At 57.2% G+C, this 19,721-nt stretch overlaps 4 protein-coding genes across 4 annotated transcripts; 2 read left to right on the top strand and 2 right to left on the bottom strand.

Annotated features, from left to right (window-relative positions):
* Window positions 1-249: 249 nt before the first annotated feature.
* Window positions 250-15,291, bottom strand: CH63R_02678 (Midasin; the record flags this gene model as incomplete). Its single annotated transcript, XM_018297653.1, has 2 exons — window positions 250-7,968; window positions 8,026-15,291. The coding sequence occupies 2 exons, from the start codon at window positions 15,289-15,291 to the stop codon at window positions 250-252; spliced, it is 14,985 nt and encodes a 4,994-aa protein (XP_018162469.1).
* Window positions 15,292-15,728: 437 nt separating this feature from the next.
* CH63R_02677 (50s ribosomal protein l12) lies at window positions 15,729-16,431 on the top strand (the record flags this gene model as incomplete). Its single annotated transcript, XM_018297652.1, has 2 exons — window positions 15,729-15,956; window positions 16,108-16,431. The coding sequence occupies 2 exons, from the start codon at window positions 15,729-15,731 to the stop codon at window positions 16,429-16,431; spliced, it is 552 nt and encodes a 183-aa protein (XP_018162468.1).
* Window positions 16,432-16,897: 466 nt separating this feature from the next.
* CH63R_02676 (CTD kinase subunit gamma) lies at window positions 16,898-18,266 on the bottom strand (the record flags this gene model as incomplete). The annotated part of the gene is made up of 4 exons (XM_018297651.1): window positions 16,898-17,347; window positions 17,432-17,608; window positions 17,695-18,104; window positions 18,188-18,266. The coding sequence occupies 4 exons, from the start codon at window positions 18,264-18,266 to the stop codon at window positions 16,898-16,900; spliced, it is 1,116 nt and encodes a 371-aa protein (XP_018162467.1).
* Window positions 18,267-18,478: 212 nt separating this feature from the next.
* On the top strand, window positions 18,479-19,567 carry CH63R_02675 (Pyrroline-5-carboxylate reductase; the record flags this gene model as incomplete). The annotated part of the gene is made up of 2 exons (XM_018297650.1): window positions 18,479-18,536; window positions 18,603-19,567. The coding sequence occupies 2 exons, from the start codon at window positions 18,479-18,481 to the stop codon at window positions 19,565-19,567; spliced, it is 1,023 nt and encodes a 340-aa protein (XP_018162466.1).
* Window positions 19,568-19,721: the final 154 nt, after the last annotated feature.

Genomic DNA, 19,721 nt, shown 5'->3' with positions numbered 1-19,721 from the left:
ACAAACGGAAAGTGATTTTTTTCAAACATTGAATGAGTTGCCTTTTTGTCTAAATCTAGGAAACGTTCCCATGTTGAAGGCGTCCGTCTATTCAGTAGTAATCCCATCCCGAACTCCAACCTGTAACAAAATTGCACTTAAAAACTAACACGCGAACTTTTGTAATGCTTCCTCCCTGTATTCTCATTACTCTTTTTTTCTTTTTCTTTTCGTTCTCTACTACTTTTCTCTCTCATCGTCCCCTCTACTTCACGAGTTAACCTCGGCGAACCAGGTCCTCAGTAATCCGGCAAGCGCGCCGGGCAAGTCCTCGAGGTTGTGGACGATGAGGTAGTATTGGAAGGGGAAGGTGTCGAGATACCTCTCGATAACGACGCGGCTGTTGCCGCTCTCGTCCTTGACGAACTTGGCCTCCTTGAGGTCCAGGACGCTGTCGCCCTTCTTATTGCCCGTGTCGTCCATGACGATGAAGACGATCATGATGCGCTCCTCCATGGCCTCGCGGAGCAGGCGGCGGATGGGCTCGTGCTGCGAAGACGGCGTCAGGCCGTCCGACAGGATCAGGGCGAGCTGCCACAGGTCCTCGGCGCCGCCGCGAGCCGGGTTCTGCAAGCGCGCGGCGCGGAAGTGGTCGATGGTCCGGCGCACGAGCAGCGCGATGTCGGTGCGGTCCTGCTGGAAGTTGAAGTGCTGCATGACCTTGGCTCCCGCATCGTGCGAGGCGAACGGCTCGGCGAAGTCGTGTGCCATGAAGGTGTCGGCTCCGAAGCCGAGGACGCCGACCTGGCCGACCTCGAGCATGGTCAGCGCGCGCGAGACCATGACGAGGGACTCGAGGGCCAGCGTGCCGGAGCTCGACTCGCCCATGCTGCGCGAGTCGTCGACGCAGAGGAGGATCTGGTAACTACGTTTGGTCGGGATGGCGCGGCGCATCCAGATCTTGTCGCGCTTGTAGCTGGACGCGATGTACGGGATGATCTTCTTGATGTTGAGGCGCTTGCCTGTGCGGTACGAGCCCGAGAGCTTCGTGGATTGGGATGGGGTGAGGATGAGCCTGAGCTGAGAGGTGAGGGAGAGCGAGAGCGGGTGCGTCTTGGACTGGAAAGCGGTCCAGGACCGCAGCGACTCGGAGAAGTCGCGAAGGGGAAGCTGCTCGTCGCTGATGTGGGTCGCCGAGAGCTGCGTCGAGGTTTCCTCAACTGCTTGCTCATCTTCCGAGTCCTCTTCGGCTCTTTGGTCCTCGTCCTCAGTGGGCGATGCCTCGCGCTCCAAAGCGCCCTGTCGCGTCTTGACGCCGGACCGGCCATCGTCCTTGTCTGCACCGGCGTCTTTCTCCTGGACTTCGGGGGCCTCGGTCGTGTCCATCTTGTCGGGGTCCTGGTCCATCTCGGCATCCTCCGCGTCGGGCATCACTCGGCTCTGTGGGTCCTCCTTCTCTTCATCAATGGCCATCGCCTCGTCGATGGGCTGCACCTGGTCTTCGGAGGCGTTGCCCATGGCCTGGGCGTCGGCCGCAGTCTCGTCGTCCTCCAGGTGCTGGAACTCGCGAGCGCCGAGCTCCGCGTCGATATCCCGCGACTGCTTCTGCTCGCCCTCTTCCTGCTGCTGCTTCTCGGGATCCTTGATGTCGTTCTGCTGGCGGTGCCAACGCTCAAGGGCATCGCCGAGCTTCTTGAAAGGATCCTGTCTGCTGGTCTCGGGCGTGTCATCCTGGTCCTGGTCGGTGGGTTGCGCTTGGTCGTCGGACCGTGAAAGCTGGCCCTTCTTTCCGGCGCTGGTTTGTTGCTCCGCGGAACCGTCTCCTGCGTCTCCGTCGTCCCTCTGGGCAGCGTTGGTGTCGAAGTCGTTCTCAACGTCCATCTTGTCGGCGTCTTGATCTTGGCCGCCGCCCTTGACATCGCTCGGCGCAGCGTTGGCGTCGGCATTGGAGTCATCCCGAGGGGGTTCCACGCGGTTGTCGGGCTCCTCGGGCTGATTGGGCTGCTCTTCCTCCTCTTCCTTGGGCTCCATATCGACCTCGGGCTCGCCCGCGAGATCTTCCTCTGGCGCTTCCTCCTCCTTTTCTTCCTCTCCTTCATGTTCGGGACCCTTCTCATCAGGTCGCTGCGTCTCTTCCTCTCCGTCCTCGACATCCGACTCCTGCTGCTGCTGTTGAGGCTCGTCCTTCTCAACGTCTGACAATTTGTCGAGTTCATCGTCCTCGGAACCTGCATCTTCTCCTTCATCGTCGAAGTCGAAGTCCATCTCCTCGGGCATCGTCAGCGCGTCGTTCTCCTCCACATTTTGGTCTTGCTTGACCTGATCGTCCTCAAACTTCGCGTCTTCTTGCTCCGCGCCTGGCTCTTCCTCTTCCTCCTCCTCCTCTTCCATCTCCTCGTCCCCTTTTTCGGCATTCTGCTTGTCATCCTCCGTCTCACTTTCTTGGGCGTTGGCCTCGGCTTCAGCCGCCATCTGCTCGTCCATCTTCTGCCCCTTGGCCTTGTCGCCCTTCTGGTCCTTTTCTGCCTCGTCATCGCCTCCGTCCCACATCTTTTCGTCAACGGCCGTCGGATCGAGATCGTCGACATCGCCAACCTCCTCTTCCATTTCGTTCTCCTCCTTGCCATCTTCGCCTTCTCCGTCGGAATTTTCTTCCTCGTCGTCTCCACCAACACTGCCCATCTCTCCTTCAAGCTCTTCGTCCGCCATGTCGACAGCGTCCTTCTCGTCTTCCATCTCGCCGTCCTTTTCTTTGTTCGGCTCCTGGGCAAGCTCTGTCAAGTCCTCATCGGGCTGGATGTCTTTGCTGATGTCCTCCGCTCCATCGCCGTCTCCCAGACCGGTTCCGGACTCGAGTTTGCCTGATTCGCCAGACTCCTCGCCTTGCTTCTCTTGAGGAGAGCAGAAGCCCTTGGCAGCGAGCTGAACAAAGGTTCGAGCCAGCTGGTGAGCCATGAATCCGGTAGCAGCATGTAGGCTATGGAGTTCAGCGAAGCCTCGGCGACAGATTGAGGCGTATTGCTGAAGGATAGGAAGAACAACGGCCAAGAGCGACGAAGAAAGTGCACTCAGTTTGGGTTGCTCCAAGTCAACGCTTTCCAGGGCGGCCAAACACGCCTCGATCTTGCTGACGATCGCATTAATGTAGAGCGTGTTGAGGCCGGAGATGCGGACAGCAGAGGCCTTTGCTAGCCAGCCCGAGTCTTCGGACGAGCTTGGCAGATCAGCCATGGTCTTCTTGTACTCTTGGAGCGCAACAAGCACAGTATCGCAAAGGTTGGGCACCGTATCGTTGAATCGCTGGGCGTTGGTGTCGATGTCGACGCGAGCCTCCTGGTCGCCTTGGACGGTCTGAATGCTGAACCAGCTTGTAATTTGCTTCAGCACGAAATCAAGATCCGAGCGGCCAAGGCCGGGGATCAGTGCCTTGAAGTTCTCCTCCGCGAGCAAGGACCGCTTCCGCAGGGAGTCGTGCTGTTCGGTCGTGAATTTCTGAGGAGTAGAAGCCAGAGCGTGCCACTGCTTCGACAATTCGTCCACTTCCTGCAGGGTGGCCTGCAGGTGGCCCATTACAGGTTGATTATCGACCGAGGCCAGCTTGCCGTGGATATCGACAACCTTGATTCCGAAGTCCAGAATGGGCTTCATCCAGTCCACAGTGATGGTCGGGCTGCTTCCATTGGTGTTGCGCCCGATGGTTGTGCTGCTCAAGCTTGCAACCGAGGCGATGGCCCGGTCAAGAGAGGCGATGGCCTTGCGAGTAGCAGACAACGAGCTGTGCTGACCCAAGACGACAGCCACCATGCCCTCCATGAACCCGGTGCTTCTAGACATCTCGGCACCAGTGAGCTCTTCCGAGTATTCGTGTATGGAGGCTCTGACCTTGGGCGCAATGTCGACAACCTTGTGGAAGTAATACTCGGCGGCATCGTCGGCGCTGTTCTCCTCCTCCTGAATGTGAGAGGCGGGCATACGTGCCAGGACGACCGCGAGGGAATCCTGCTTGGCCAACTCCTCGGTTCCGAGGTTGTAACGGAAGCCCATCTGTCTCATCATCTTCAGGACGTCCGCAAAGAGGTTGCGCTTGCGCGTCTTGAGGTTCTTGACTTGATCCTTGTTTTCGTCTGTCAAGGTGCCGGGCGTCTCCTTGCGCAGTTCCGCAATCGAAGCGTTGAGATCTTGCACGTACGAGAGGATCTCCTGGGTGGCATCGAGGGGGGTATTGTGAGCCCGAGCAGCGACTTGAACCATGGTGTGAAGCGTTTTCGAGGTGTTGGACAGACGCTTATGTTGATAGAACCATTGATCCAGGGCCACGTTGCAGGCCTGGACGGCCTTGACGTCAACCTTGAGATGGGCGAACAAGTCTCTGCCGCCAGCCTGTAGAAGGACCTTGTCTCTAGCATCTGTGATCTGGGTGATGGGCACCTCGTCGTCTGGTATACCCTGCTCCAGAATGGGCTTCATCGGCTGGCCAAGGACAGCGCGGAACTTGCGAACAAGTCTGAAAAGTTTCAAATGAGACTTGCGCGCGCTCTCGCGCAGAGCATTAATGTTGGTATCCTTCCAGCTGGCCAGCAAGACGACTTCTTTCATCGTTTTCTCGAACGGCGCCCTTCCCTTGGCAATTGCTACCTTTGCAACCTTCTCGAAGCGAGAGTGGTAGTCGATGAAGTTCAGTGCCGCGTCGGACACGACGGCCAGGGAGGGGTAGTCGACGGTGAGCAGCTGCAGGTGTTTCTGCAACTGTCTTAGCAGTCTGAGGCGAGCGGAAAATTGGCCGATGATGGCGGTGGAGAAATATGTCTCGAGCTCCCTCACCAGGTTGACGGCGTAATCCTTCAGCTCGGGGGAGTCGACAAGAGACAGGGGAACGGCGATGAGGACCTGGTAGGCGATGAAGAACCACGAGTCAGCATCCTCTGAGCACTTTTGAGCCTCCATGTCAAAGAGCTTGGCCCAGGTCGAGAGTTCCAGTCGTCGCCAGCTGATGATGGTGTCTGTCAGAGACGTGTAGAGGGCCGGCGCTCCATAGATGGCTGGAGCGTAGCCTCCGTGCTGCCACTCGTAGACGATACCGTGAAGATGCTCCAACTTGGGTAGAATCTTGGCTAGGGGCTCGGTGTGGGTGAGGTCGAGGAGCTGCTCGCAAGCGGCTCGTACGTCTGCCAACGGCTGCATGTGGCCGATCTCGTCCACTTGTTGCAAGTCACGGAAGCGAGCCTCCACCTTGTCAACGAGAGGGATCAGGCGGCGAACTTCGGGAAGGTTTGAGTCGGTGTAGAAGTTGTAAGTGGTGCCGACGGTGTTGGTTTTAAGCGCTGTCATCTGCTCGTCTACCGACCAGAGTGCAAGAGGGAGCACTCGGCTGTTGACGCCCTGATGAACCGCAGACTTGTGCGCGAGCTCCTGTGCGACACCCTTGCCAACCTTCTTGCAAACCTCTTGGAGCGCTTCAGACGGTCTCGGCTGTTCCAAGAAGACCTTGCGATGAGCCTCGGCCAGTCTAACCGACACGTCGCGAACCTTCTGATGTCCGATGGCGGGCTTCTCGTCCTGCTCTTCGTCGTACGTGGGGAAAAGCTCGTTAAACTCTTGCTCGTCCATCTCCTCCTCGTCTTCGAAGCTTCCCTTAAAACGATAGAGGTTCGTCCGAGCCTCCTCCGCTTTGCGGTCGTCCTCGAGCCTCTTGGCCCATTCTTGGAAGAACCGGTGGACGCATTCGAACAGCGCTTCACGGACACTGGCGTTGAGGTTCGTCAATCCCTCAACGGATGCAATCAGCCCGATGTAGTCGAGGAACTCCAGGCTCCTGTTCGGGAACTTCTTGAGGACATGGTGCTCGGGGTTGCCGCCAATGAAGGGCGTTAGGTCCATGAGAGTCTTTTCCGCAATATGATGTTCGATAGACTCAAGCCCGTCGCTCAACGACAGACCAAGCTGGAGACAGCCAAGAATGTTGACGAGAGGTCGTGTCATGTCCTGATAGGCATCGAGGTGGTTTGCTCGGTGATCACGGTTAGCCAAGCGATCAACCATGTGAGCCAGGTTCTGCCTGACGAGATTGATCACTTGTACAGCGTCAGGGGAACCCGATAGGGCAAAGGCAGTATGATGAGCCGACAGGTCCTGCCCAAGGATGGTCGCCAGGACGTTGTTGAAGGATGTCTGAACGTTGGTGAGCTCCGATCGAGCGGGTCTGTAAAGCAGCTGTGTCGGTGCTGGTGCCGGGCCAAGCGCTTCGATATCTTGTTGCACGAGCTGGATGCGGAGCGATGTCTTTTGACCCGTGAAGCGAGTCTCAAAGTCCAACAGTGACAAGAGTTTATGTTCAAGTCCCTTGGTCAGCTCGTCGTGAACGTCCTTCTCGAATTGCGGCCGCAATTGCGGATCGAAAGCCTTGTCCGGCACGTAAAGCATGATCGCGCCAACCGAGAACTCAACCCAGGCGACTGCCGAGCAGGCGGCGACAATTCGGGCGCTGGCTGCCTCGCTATGGGGCTGACTGGTGCCCTCGATCTTGTCGGACACGGCGAGGGCAACCAAGGCAGGGATCAGGTGCTGCTGGGCGATCTGATGGACGTGAACGGGCCAGTCGCTAGGAAGGGTGCCCTCGAACTGGGCGGCCAGCTGCTTTATCTGCAGAGGCGTGACGGTGACGCCTTCGAACTCGCGCTTGACCTGATCGTAGATTGCACTGACGAGCTGCTCGTGCTGCTCACTGCCATGAACGGAGAATACAGTGGTGATGAGCCTCTTGAGAACCGCGTTTAGGGCCGCGATTTGGTTCTTCTGGATTGTCGGGGCCAGAGCAGCAACAGATCGACCAATGGCAGGCAATTCGGTCTCAAGGAGTCCGAGTGAGCGCAGACTCGTTGCATGAAGGGAGTTGAGTCTTGATAAGAGAGACGTGGCGAACTTGCCGTTCCAGACATGGGTGGCAGGATCCTGGGAAGCGAGCAGGCCGATGGTCAAATACTGTGCTTCTTTGGCTCCGAAGCTGCCAAGACGGATCTGGTCAATGGTTTGCTGGCTTGACAAGACCAGAAGATCCGTCTCGTTGGCGCTGTATGGCAGGCCTTGGAAATATGCGATGGCTTGCGACCTCAACAGAGAAGCCTGTCTCAGAGTCTCAAACTCCGACGCGAAGAACGGCTTGACCTCGCTGGACTCCGAGCCGACTTTGGATTCCAAAAGCTCGATCTCCTTCGTGAGGTCTTGGATGAGCTCTGTCACGTCAGAGTTGGTGCTTCGTACAATCTCGTCGGCCTTGACGAGAGTTGTCATGGCTCTGGCCAGATCAGTAATGGATGCCTTGACCTTCCACTTGAGCTCGTCGAGACGCTTGCCGAGCTGCTCGATTTCCTGACTTTTGGTAAGAGTTTCCTCGCTCATGACGGGGAGCGGCTTGATCTGCTTCCAGAGGACTTCCATGCTCAAGCCAGTGGTCAGGCGGAAGCCCGTTGTGAAGTCTTCTTCAACAGTCTGAAGGTAGCGATCAGCGAGCTGTCTGTTTGTGGCTTCCGTCGTAGGCGAAACGAGTGTTTGAACGGATTCAACTCCATGCATCAAATGGGCCTGGAACCGTGCTTCCTCAAAGAGGTTCTCGGTGGTAAGGTTGAGAGTTCGCCACCAGAAGTCCAGCATGTTTCGGATAACCCGAGCGCGATCTTTCCAGCCGTGGGATGTCGTCAGATTGGCTTGGATAAAGGTTCTGATGATCTGAAGAGTCCTCGACAGAAATTTTGATACCCTGACTGTCGAGTCCTTCGCGACAGATGCGACGCGGTCCGATACGATGGATCGCTGGAGACGGTTCAATGAAGCGAGTTTCGCTGCCTTCGCCCTGGTGGCCTGAGTGGCAATCGCGGCTTGGCATCGCTGGATCTCCAAGAGAAACCCGTAGCTGACAGAAAGCCAGAAGGGCAGCTCATCTTTGCTTTGGTGCAAAACGCGTACAATGGAGGCGTTGTGGAGAGGGTTCAGGGGCTGGGGTTGACTGTCAGTTGACTCTCCTCTTTCCCTCCACGACTTGAATGATCTTACCTGCGCAGATCCGAAGCCCGAGTTGGCACCGGGAAGGGCTGCATAGAGTTGCGAGATAGCCTCGCGGAGACCGGCCGTCTCCGTCGCATCCAGGAATCCGAGTTGCTCGTTTAAGCTCCCTTGGTACTTGTCGAGGCCAGCCGAGCCGAGATCGGTTAAGCGGCGTTGGACGGCGCGCGAGAATCTTTCCATGAGCGCCAAATCCTGAAGGGAAAGGTTCTCGAGCGTTATATTGCTCACGTCTGAGGAGTCGTTCTCGCTCAAGACAGAAGTGGAAATCCGACTGGAAGCGGAAAATCTTTGCAAGCTGCTCTCCACATGAACGTGAGAGCTGGGTTCTTGGAGGGCGTGCGTCTTCCGCTCGCTGAGATGGATCTCGGCGGCTCTGTTCCTCATGGCTCGTGACAGCTCACCGTAGCGCGGATCGACCGTTAAAAAGATTCGGAAATCCGGGTGAGGTCTGATGATTCTCGGCTCTCCGTTAGGTCCGCAGTGTTCATTGATGCTCAAAAAGCCGTTTGGCTCGAGCAGGGAGTTTAGTCTGTCCAGAACGGAGGCGTTGCACAGATTGGCGTTGTCCAAGACCAGCCACTGGCCGGTTTCGAGGGCCTTGACGATGACCCCATCGAGCCACTCGAAACGGGGGTTGCTGACCACCAGTGGGTTTTGTAGAACGGTGTAGACGTTGGAGAGGAGCACGCCAATCTCCGACTCCCTGGAAACGTCAGAGAGAACTTGCTCGACTGCTGCCGTGATGGCCGGAAGGCCATTTGTGTCTCCGCGATAGGTTTCCAGGAGATACAGCAGAGCGAGGGCCTTGGCGGGGACTTGGCCCGGCACCCGGGTCAGGATTGTGGTCTGCAGACCCTCGAAGAGCTCCTTCAGGGAAGCGTTTACCTCACGGAGGGGGTCCGACTGCTCAAAGCCACCGACTAGATCCATTGTGTCGATGTCGGCATTGAGAGGGAAGACGACGAGGGGCTTTCCGACAAGGGCAGCAACGTGCTCGAGCAGTACCGACTTTCCGCTGCCAGACGGACCGCTAAGAATGCACGGAATGTCCTGTTTGATGCAGACCATGAGCGACTCGATCTCGGGAAGTCGAGTGACAATGTCGATGCCAGGCAGAGCCAAAGGTTGCGAGGTCTGGTTTCTAGGAAGCAGTGCGTTGCCGACTTGAGAAAACGCCGCGTTGGTGTCATGGTACAAGCTGTGAGTTTGCGGGTCCCTCGAGAAGACCTGGGCGAAGAGCTTGTTCACTTCCTCGCGATCTGAAGAAGACCGGAAACGCTGGCGGATAATGAGGTCGAGGAAATCATCTGGTTTGCCGGTCGCCAGGAGAGGGTCGGTAGTCGCCAGGAGATGCAACCATCTGAGGATATCTCTCAGGTTGAACTCCCAAGGACTTCCGTGGGAGCCGAAAGCCTTCTCGATCGCAACTTGGTGATCCAGGCGAGAGATGAACTGAATGACGCCGCTGACAACGTCGGTAGAAATGCTGGGGAAGTTGTGCTGCGCAATGAGCAGAAGGTCCTCGGCCGTGAAGACGTCGGCGTAAACGACGATGAATCTGTTCACGAAGGAGCTCGGAAGTCCCTTTCGGCCGCCTCCCTGGTGATGGGGGTTCTGCGCAGCAAATAGTCTGAAATCGGGATGTCTCTTGAAGACTTGGTCCAGCTCGGAGATGTAAACCTCTCCACGATGGTCAAGACAGGCATTGAGACCTTCCAGCACCGACTGAGAGGCCAAGTTCATCTCGTCAAGCAACACCCACTCGCCGTTCTGCATGGCTTGTAGAAAGGGAGCATCGCGCCAGGCAAAATTGCCGGCCTCGGCGCCCTCGACAGGCATATCCGTACCGAACAGGTCCATCAGATCAGTCTGGTCTGACAAGTTGATTCGAGTCAGGGGCCGGCCACATACGCGGGCCAGAGCGGCGACAAGGGTCGTCTTGCCGACACCAGGGCTACCTTCCAGCAAGATGGGCTTCCGCATCTGGAGAGAACGCATCACTCGCATGGCGTTGAGTCTTGTAGTCGGGGCGTTGAAGGCGAAGCTGGGGTCCGTTGAGCGGGCTGCTTCTCTGGGCAGGCCGAACTCGCCGATGGACAGTCTGTCTTCGGTCAAGGTGACTTCGGGCTGTGCTCGGTAGACAGCCGTGGTGTCGTAGCCAAGCAGCTCGCTGAGCTTGTCCAGACATTTCTGTCTCTGGGAATCGAGTGCCTTAGGATCCATGGCCAGCAAGGCTGAAGGGTTGGCGCCCAAGCTGTCGATGAAGACGGTCGCGGCGCCATGAACCACGGCGAACTGGGGCGATGAGGGCCCGCAGAGGTTGATGAAGTTGACCCAGATGAGAATGTCACGGATCGAGAAGGCCGTAGAGGATGAAGACCTGAAAACTTGCCCAAACCAGTGGGCGAACTGCACCACAGGCTTGCCGTAGGACTTGAATGCCGGGTCGAGTTTTGACAGAACGATGTCGAGCATATCATCCATTTCAGACATGGCCGGGACCCAGATCTCGGTGAAACGGTTCCTCAGGGCCGGAGACAGTTCTCTCTTGCCGAAGTCGCCTCCCGGGTTCATGGTCGCGAAGAACTGGAAACCATCGGCCGCGGTGACGAACGAGTTGTCAATGCCCTTCTCTGCGAGGAGAAGAGATCGTTGAGGCTCGAGAACAGAGTTCAGACGCTCCAACACGGAATCGTCGGCCAGGGAGATTTCGTCGAGCAGGAAGAATTGACCGGCCTTCATGGCGTGAACAAGACTTCCGTCAGACCACTCAAACAAGGCTTTGCTCTTGGCCTCCAGCAGCGCGATCTTTTCTTGCGCGGGGCCGTCGACCTTGGCCAACGTCTCGGTCGGAAGGGCGTGGTATCTTTGCAGCAGGTCATCCAATGAGCCTGTCGAGTCTTCGCCAAGCGCCCCGAGGAGAGAAGTCAGATCGACCTTCAGCGAGTCTGCAATCGCCCCTCGGTTTCTCACTGGTCTCTGAGAACCGATAAGATCTCCCGTCTCGGTATTCTGGTGGGCGTTGACAATGTGCAGCTCCTTTCCGAGCACGTCTCCAAGGATCTGACAGACAGTGGTCTTGCCGCATCCGGTCTCGCCCACAAGAAGAACGGGCTCGTTGTTGCGAATGGCAGTGTGGACCAAGACATAGAGACGACGCATGGCGCGAGTCCATACAACGCCGTGGTTGTTGGGCATCCCCTGAAGCTGGCTCAAAATGGGCGATGACTTGGCGGCGTATATAACTTCTGGGTCAATCTTGACCTTGAAGACGCTCTCGATGACCTCTCTGACAGCAGTGCGCTCCTCCTCGATTCGTACTCGTTCCGCAAGCAGCATGAAACCGTTGACCGCGATCTGCTCGCGAGTATCTGCCTCTCGCAAAGCCCATCGGAACAGATCACGAAGCGTGGCGAAACTGTCCTTCTGCTCGAACAGACGGCTAGTCTGGCGAAGACGGGAGAGCTCCTTGTAGACCGTGACGATCCTCTTGCAGTCCGAGGGCGCCGTGTTGATGCTTCTGTTTTGCAAGATATACTCCAGTTCGTCCTCAGGGATGTCGTCGAAGTGCAGCTCCAAGAAACGGTTGCGGAACGCACGTGAAAGCACCTTTCGGCCACCGTAGAGGCCAGGGGGGTTTTGGGTCGCGAATAGCATGAAGTTATCGTGCGGCCTCACGACCTCCTGTGTCTCCGGAATCAGAAGCTCTCGGTTGTCGTCGAGAAGACGATTCAGCGCCTCGAGCACGTCTGTCGGGGCAAGATTCAGCTCGTCAAGAACGATCCAGTGGCCTTGGCGCATGGCTTGCACAAGCAACCCCTCTTGGAAACGGAGTCTTCCTGTCGAGTCTGAGACATACGTGCCCAGATACTCCTGCAGATCAGTGTGCTCGTGATTATTGATGCGCACAAACTTGTTACCAGTGAAGTTTGCCAGATACTCGATCATACTCGTCTTTCCTGCCGAGGTCGGGCCCTGAATGAGGATAGGAAATCGACGGGTGGACGTCGCGCGGACCAGGTTAAGCAGGTTGCGCTCCACATAGGGCGTGATGATGTAGTCTGTTCGCTCCTTAGGGGTCTCCCCTCCCTGAGCAAGCCAGTAGTGACGGTCCTTTGCCTTGTTACGGAACCGCACATACTGCTTGCCATCGTCAGGCTGTTTTGGTGGTTGAGAAAGCAGAGACTGAGCATTAGAGATGCGTCCAAACAAGTGGTGGTCGATCAGCGGCATGATCAGCTTTTCCGATTCTCTATCGAGAAGGGTTAGGAACCCCATCGAGAAGCCCTCGTACAAAGATCGGCGAATGCCATAGAAAGGAGCAATGTAGTTGACATAGGTCAAGACGCGTGTCAAGGTACGAAGACTGAAATGCGGCACCTCGTTGGCCCCGTCAACAATCTCCTTGCGCTCGGCGTAACTCTTGGTGTTCATATACAGCGCCGCGATATCGTTCGTGGCGGCCTCGTCTTTGATGCTGCTGTTTCTCAGATACGTTTTGACGATGGTGATCAAGTCGTTCTTGTCCTTGTCTGGGCTGTCGACGTAGAGCTCGGTAAACCGAGACCGAATCCCGATAGGGAGGTCGCGTTTTCCCACATCTGTCGCAGGGTTCATGGCGCCAAAGATACGGAAGTTCGGGTGTGCTCTGATCCTCTCGATTTCTCCCGTCTCCGACAGCAGGATGGAAGGTGTCTCGACAGGTCCTGTCAGGAGGTCTGCGATACTTTCCAGAGTATCCGGCGATGCAAGGTTGATTTCGTCGAGGAGCACCCAGTCACCATTTCGGGCGGCCTTGATAATATTGCCCTCGACGAAGGAGAAGGCGAACGCTGTCGAGCCGCCGGACAGCTGGACTTCGAACTGGTCGAGACTGCGAGAAAACTGATCCCACCGGGGGCTGAGCTCAAGGAGAGTCTGAAGCTTAGATTCGGTTTTGCGCCGCTTCGTCGGCTGGCCTGCCTCGTCACGAGCCTGGCTCTGCTCCCTCTCTCGCCGGGTGAGCTCCTCGATAATCTTCTTGAACATCTTGGGGGCTTCGCGCCACAGCTTGGCAGCCTTTGCCCACTGTCCCTTGGCGAAACACTTTCCGAGCTGCTCGAGGTACCGCTGGTTCTTCGTTGTCGAGATTCCTGTCGCGGAGAACAGGTCCTCGAATTCCTCTTTCAGGGGAACGGCCAGACTCCTCACGTTGACGGGCTTAAAGCCACCAAGGAGATCACCGGCCTCGCTCTGCTGAGACAAGTTGATGGCGACCAGCTTGTGACCCAGGGTGTCGGCCAACTGCTGAACGACAGTCGTCTTTCCGATACCGGTCTCACCAACGAGCAAGATCGGCTCGCCTAGGTTCACGGCGACGGCGGTCTGCTCCAGCAACTTCTTTGCATGCGTGGTGCTGGCAAACGGCTTTTTAGCGAGGGCAGCCTTGTTCACGCGCTCTTTGCGCTTGCGCAGTATTGCGCGGCCGATTTTGAACTGGCTGTCGCTTTGCTCCAGCTGAGGAATGTATTGGTCGAAGTGGTACTCTACCAGCTCCTTCGCCATGTGCATTTCCTCGGCGATGCCAAAGATCAGATGTTGCTTGACTTGAACGTCCGGAATGCCAGCAACGAAGCAGTCGACAGCCTCCATGAACATCCAGTTCCGGGTGGTATCGGTGATGGGCTCTTCGCCAGTGGTGCATCCCGCTGCAGAAAGCGTGGCTGTGAGGCGTCTGCACCATCGCAGAAGATCTCGCAAGCTGATCTGGCGGTCAGCCATACCACGGCTGGATGAGAAGGGCATGCTTCCAGAAATCGGTTTCGACAAGCGCCGGTAAACGGCGAGAATCCCTGGGGCAAATTTGTGGAGGACGGGGTAGGACCCGACGACGATGTCCTGCAACTCGGTCTCCGTGGGCGTGTGTACGGAAAGCAGCTGCCAGAACCGCATGCCGAGTAGGTTTGGGAGCGTTTCCCGGCCATGCATGCCCCGGGAGCTTCTCACTGTGGCGAAAAGGCGGAATCCGTTGGCGGCCTTGATCCGTTCACCCCTACTCGGAATGAGGAGCTCGCCTCGTTCGATCAGGGGTAAGATTGTGCTGATGACTTCGTTCGGCGCCCTGTCCAAGTCTTCAATGAGGACCCAACGACCTTCTCTGACGGCAGTCGTCAGAACACCGGCCCTCCATGAGAACGTTCCCGGCTTCGAGTCTGTTGAGTAGAGCCCAATGAGCATCTTGGCGTCTGTCTGCTCATTGATGTGTAATGTCACCATCTCAGAATGTTTTCCAAACTCCTTGGCGATTTCGTGGACTAGCGATGTCTTTCCAGAGCCAGGAAGACCGTGCAGCAGAATCGGGCTTGCATTCTTGAGGAGACGGGTGAGAGTCTCGAGATTTTGGGTAGTAGTGGACGTCAGCACGAGAGACGAGTTCTTCTCGACCGGTCCGGACGGTCGCGGCAAGATTGTCTTGCCGTAGCACGCAACGAAGGGGGTCAGGCTTTGCGGAGGGACAGGATGGATTTGATTGCTTTGAGAAGCATCGCGAAGCTCACGGCGCAGAGCCGCGACCTTCTTGACCCGTGCATCTTCATACAGACTGAGGAAACCATAGTCTACTTGGAGCCCGTCAAAGTCAGCGAGGATAGCCACCTTCGTCCCAACATGCTCGCAGATGAGAGCCTCCAATTTTGAGTCGGCTGCACGGAGAAGTTGGCTGAATATCCGGATAGCCAAGTACCGGACGGCGCGGCTCTCATGTGTGAAGAGAGTCTGCATGTGAGTTGGTGAGACCAGGATACCGTAGGTCCTCTGGTCGAAACAGACCAGCCGCCATGCGGCCAGAAGAAGCCGCAAGAGGTCGGAGTCTTGAGCGGGAGCGAAAGTGGTGAGGTCGGGGAATCGGAGGTTCAGCGCCTGGGGTCCTTGGGGCGGCGTCTTGGTCAAGTCCTCTTTCATGACATGTTGTAGGAATTCCGACAAGTACGGGGCGAAGGACAATATCCTTGCAAGAGAAGCAAGGACGTGGCCGTTGCTGGTTTGATTTCTGGGGTTGAGGAGCCAACGGGAGCAGATGTCGGGAAAGACATTCTCAAAGTGAATGAAAATTCGATCTGTAAGTTGGGGGATAAGAGCGGCCTCCGCGACGGCGTCGAGGAGGTTTGAGGCCGTGTGATTTCTTATGACCTCTAGAATTTCGGTGGGTAAATGCTCCAGGACGACGGCGTTGCTCAGGAGAGCGCTCCTCTGCGCTGACACGTCTATCGAAGTCATTGTCGCGGCTCAATCTCAAGATACGTCGCCGGCGGTGATGTTCATGAGAGGCCGGTTTGTATGTACCTCCAATTATTTTTTTCTCTCCTACTACGAGAAGGACCCTGCCGCCCCAGCCAAAGGCAACTTTTTTTTTTTTCCTTCGGATGGAGCGACCCGACCGGGGTCCCTGCAGCTCCTGCCCGCCCCAGGGGCGGAAGGCGGCGCTACAAAGGTCCCGGACCAATCAGAACTCGGACGACTCTCTGCAACCCGTTCACGCGACTGGAACCGTTCGTGAGCTCGAAAAACTTCAAGCCAGAGATATCCCGAGCTAGAACCTCCCTGCTTGCGTGAGAGGCCGACTCGACGACAAACCCGCTCCGCTTCTTCAACAACGTCTCAATTGGGCCCTCCCCTCTTTTCTGCTCTCATCTCTTCGCACACAGATCATACAAATGGCGCTCTCTTGCAGATACGCAGCCCAGAGCTGCGCCCGTCAGCTCCGTGCCACCGGCTCGCTGCGTGCCTCGACATCCCTCTTCCAGATCCGAACGCCCGCCACCGCACGAAGACACAACTCCACCGAGGCCGCCGCTCCCACGAACCCCAAGATCGCCGCCATCGTCGACCAGATTAGCACCCTTACCCTTCTCGAGACCGCAGACCTCGTTTCAAGCTTGAAGGTTAGTTGAAAAAAGGCACAACGAACGGGGAGGGGTTGCGTTGCGTTGCATCCATCCAACCGTCCCCCGAATGGACTCGTAGTAGAGGGGAGGGGTGGTGGATAGGAACAGACTAAGGAGCTGATGCTGACCGTCTCCCGCTCAATTGCAGTCCAAGCTGAACATTCCCGATCTTCCTGTCGGTGGTTTCGCCGCCGCTCCCGCAGCAGCCCCTGCCGCGGCTGCGGAGGTCGAGGAGGCTGCGCCGGCGGCCGCCGAGAAGAGCGTCTTCAACATCAAGCTCACGGCCTTTGACGCGGCCGCGAAGGCCAAGGTCATCAAGGAAGTCAAGAACCTGCTGGGTCTCAGCTTGGTGGACAGCAAGAAGTTCGTCGAGAGCGCGCCGAAGCTGATGAAGGAGAACGTGGCCAAGGACGAGGCTGAGAAGATCATCGCCACGATGAAGGAGCTTGGCGCCACCGTCACCATGGAGTAAAACGCCCCGATGGCTGACCGGGTTGGCTGATTTGGGAAACGAACGCGCGCACACGCGCGCGCGCCCTACTTTCGGGAGTGTGAGGAGGCACAATCCTCGGGAGGGGAGCATTGTTGTCGGACATCTGGATTGGATTAGTCTAGACGGACGTGTATGAGTGTACAAACACCCATGTAACAATATTATCAAAGACATACACACGCCACCATCTATTTATTGCAAAAGTGTCTCGTTTTTTTCCCTATCTTTTGGCATCTGTGAACGTGACAAGACAGTTCGTCGTCTTGTTGTTGCTTAAGCTACCTTACTGTTTGATGGGAACCCTGAAGCCCGGTACTGCCCAATAATAATAGTACCTGCATAGAACCCAGCCGCCGAAAACGACCCCTTGAACGCCAATTTTCCGCTTTCCCGAACGCCAAGATATGCCCATGCGAAGCTGACGAAGTGATCCCCTTGGCAGCCCTCAACGCTTCTTACCATTCACGATGCGAGTGCTGGCAGGGCCGGCGGGTGGCTTAGGGGGGCACGAGTGCTGCATGGCCTGGGTGAACTCGGTAAACTCCTCCTCGGCGAGGATGTGGTCGTCATCGCCGAAGTCGCTCGTCTCCTCCCAGATCTTGTCGACCTCGGCGTTGTCATGGGCTCCGATCGCCCAGATGTTCTCGCGGAGACGCTTGTGGCGCTCGCGGTCTTCCTCGATGCGCTGCTCGATCTGGCGCTTCTCCAGCCGCAGGGCCCGGCCGTTGGTCGGGAGCGACTGGGCGGGCGGCGCGTCGCCCATTTCAACGTCGCCGTTAACGGGCGATGAGAGGCCAGCGTCGTGGGCGCTGGTCTCGCGCTCCTTGAGAACCTCTTCAATCTCGTCGACGGTGCGCGCCTCAAGGAAGTCCTTCTGCTGGAGGCCCCGGAGAACCTAGTTTGCGCGTCAGTAACTCATTCACCCAAGTCACATAAGCAAGGTGAGTGAGAGAGAGGGGGGTGCGAGAGAGTAACTCACTCTTCTGACGACCTTGACATTGGCGGCGCCAGATCCGTCATCAGGAGCGACTGCGTCGACGATGCGGATGATGTCGCGCTGCATCATGCGGACGTAGTCGATGTGTTTCTCCTTCTGAGCCATCTCCAGGAAATGCTCGATGAAGTACATGATGTTGGCGCGAGTATTCATGTTGTTCTGGGAGGGGGGGGGGTTGAGAAATCAGCACCGATCTCTGCCAAGTTCTTATTCCATTTTTATTTTATTTTTCGCGACAGACTCACTCGCTCCAACTGCTCGAGGATGCAAGAGTGCAGGTCCTCGTCCATGTCCTTGTACTTGAGGGCATACTGAGCGGCCTTCTGAGCCGAGGTGACAGATGCGTTGAGATGCTGGAGCTGGGCCGTGAAGCGCATCCGAACCTCGAAAGGGTCCGCCATCTCTGCTGAGTCCCAGTTGCCGTCGTACTCGGCTTCGGGCGATTGGGACTGGGGAGAGGCGTCAGGGTAGCTGTCGAGTTCGCTGACAATGCCCGGACTGAGGTCGTTGATGAGATCAGGTCGATGCTCTTGCTGAGAATCAAAGCTGCTGTAATGGGTCGCCCACGCTGAAGCTGGAGTAGCAACAGGCAAGTTTCCCACAGGGGTGTCCTCTGAATTTCCTCCATCCTTCAGTGGTTTCTGGATTGTGAGCACTGTGCGAAAGGCATAAGGTTGACGCTAAGTCTGCTTTGGGCTTAGCGTCTGAGAAAAGAGAGCTCAGTGGATGAGGGCGGACGATATCGGAACAGTGGAGAGCTTCTCTTTTCCATGAGAGGTGGATAACAATATTGGCCGGGAAACTCCTTTTTCTTCATCTTTATTCCTGTGCTTTTGACTGATAAGGCTGAGCGGTTTTGGCAATCAAAGAACTTATCGACGCATTGAACTTTACTGTGCAAACGAAGGTGGTTTTTTTGTGTGGCTTTTCCCCCTGTAATCAAACCAGCCTTCATACAAGGAGCACTGTAGAAGTGTCACTTACACCGCAATTCCCTCTCATACTATCATCATTCACTCCCCCTTAGCCATGTCTGTCATGGGAGACTACAGCTCTTCGGAGCTTACAATGACCGTCCTTGGTTGCGGTGAGTGTCTCTCTGGGCTGTCAAGTCCTCAAGATGAAGCCAGAAGTTGACTGACCCCGGGAACAGGAACCATGGGCATCGCCATTCTTAACGGCATCCTCACCTCTCTCGTGGAGATGCAGGCACCCAGGCCTCTCCAGACTCCTTCGGCGTCCGGCACCTCCACCCCGTTGTACGACGAGGTTCCCGCCCGTCTCCCCTCGCGCTTCATCGCCTGCGTGCGCCGGCCCGAGAGCGCCAAGAAGGTCAAGAAGGCGCTCTGGGAGCACTCCTCCGTCCTCAAGGTCGTCCAGAATGACAACGTCAACTCGGTCCACCAGTCCGAGGTCATCATCCTCGCCTGCAAGCCCTACATGGTCAAGGACGTCCTTAGCGAGCCCGGCATGGCCCGCGCCCTCCACGGCAAGCTGCTCGTCAGCATCTGCGCCGGCGTCACCGAGACGCACCTGGAGGAGATCCTCCACGGCGCCGCGCCGACCAAAAACCCAGAGGAGGACGGCCGGTGCCGCGTCATCCGCGCTCTCCCCAACACCGCCTCGCTCATCCGCGAGAGCATGACCGTCATCGGCGCCCCGACGTACCCGCTGCCTCCCCAGACCGCGAGCCTCGTCACCTGGATCTTCAAGCGCATCGGCGACGTCGTGTACCTGCCTGCCAACAACATGGACGCCAGCACCGCTCTATGCGGCTCCGGCCCGGCCTTCTTTGCGCTCGTCCTCGAGGCTGCCATCGACGGCGCAGTGGCCATGGGCCTCCCTCGTGCCGAGGCCCAGAGGATGGCTGCCCAGACCATGAAGGGCGCCGCCGCCCTGGTCCAGAACGGCGATCACCCGGCTCTCCTGCGGGACAAGGTCAGCACGCCCGGCGGCTGCACGATCGGCGGGCTGTTGGTGCTTGAGGAGGGCCGTGTGAGAGGCACCGTTGCGCGTGCGGTGCGGGAGGCGACAGTCGTTGCCAGCCAGCTTGGCCAGGGTGTTCAGGGTGTTAATGGCACCCGCTTCCCCTCGCAATCAGGATACCCCCAGTACTGAAAGGTTTCTGCGCCAATAGATCAGTTAAAACAGCGTTGAGATTTGCAGGGCATGATTGACGAACATGAATATACAAGATCTTTTCATTCGATGGGACCGTCGTGTACCGGCCCGATAAGAGACATCAGGTGCTGCGTTGTCGAGGTTTACTTTG

Source organism: Colletotrichum higginsianum, chromosome 2 (genome assembly GCF_001672515.1).
Source record: "Colletotrichum higginsianum IMI 349063 chromosome 2, whole genome shotgun sequence".
Taxonomy (NCBI): domain Eukaryota; kingdom Fungi; phylum Ascomycota; class Sordariomycetes; order Glomerellales; family Glomerellaceae; genus Colletotrichum; species Colletotrichum higginsianum.
The sequence above is the reverse complement of the archived record's forward strand: the minus strand, read 5'-3'. Positions and strand labels throughout refer to the sequence as shown.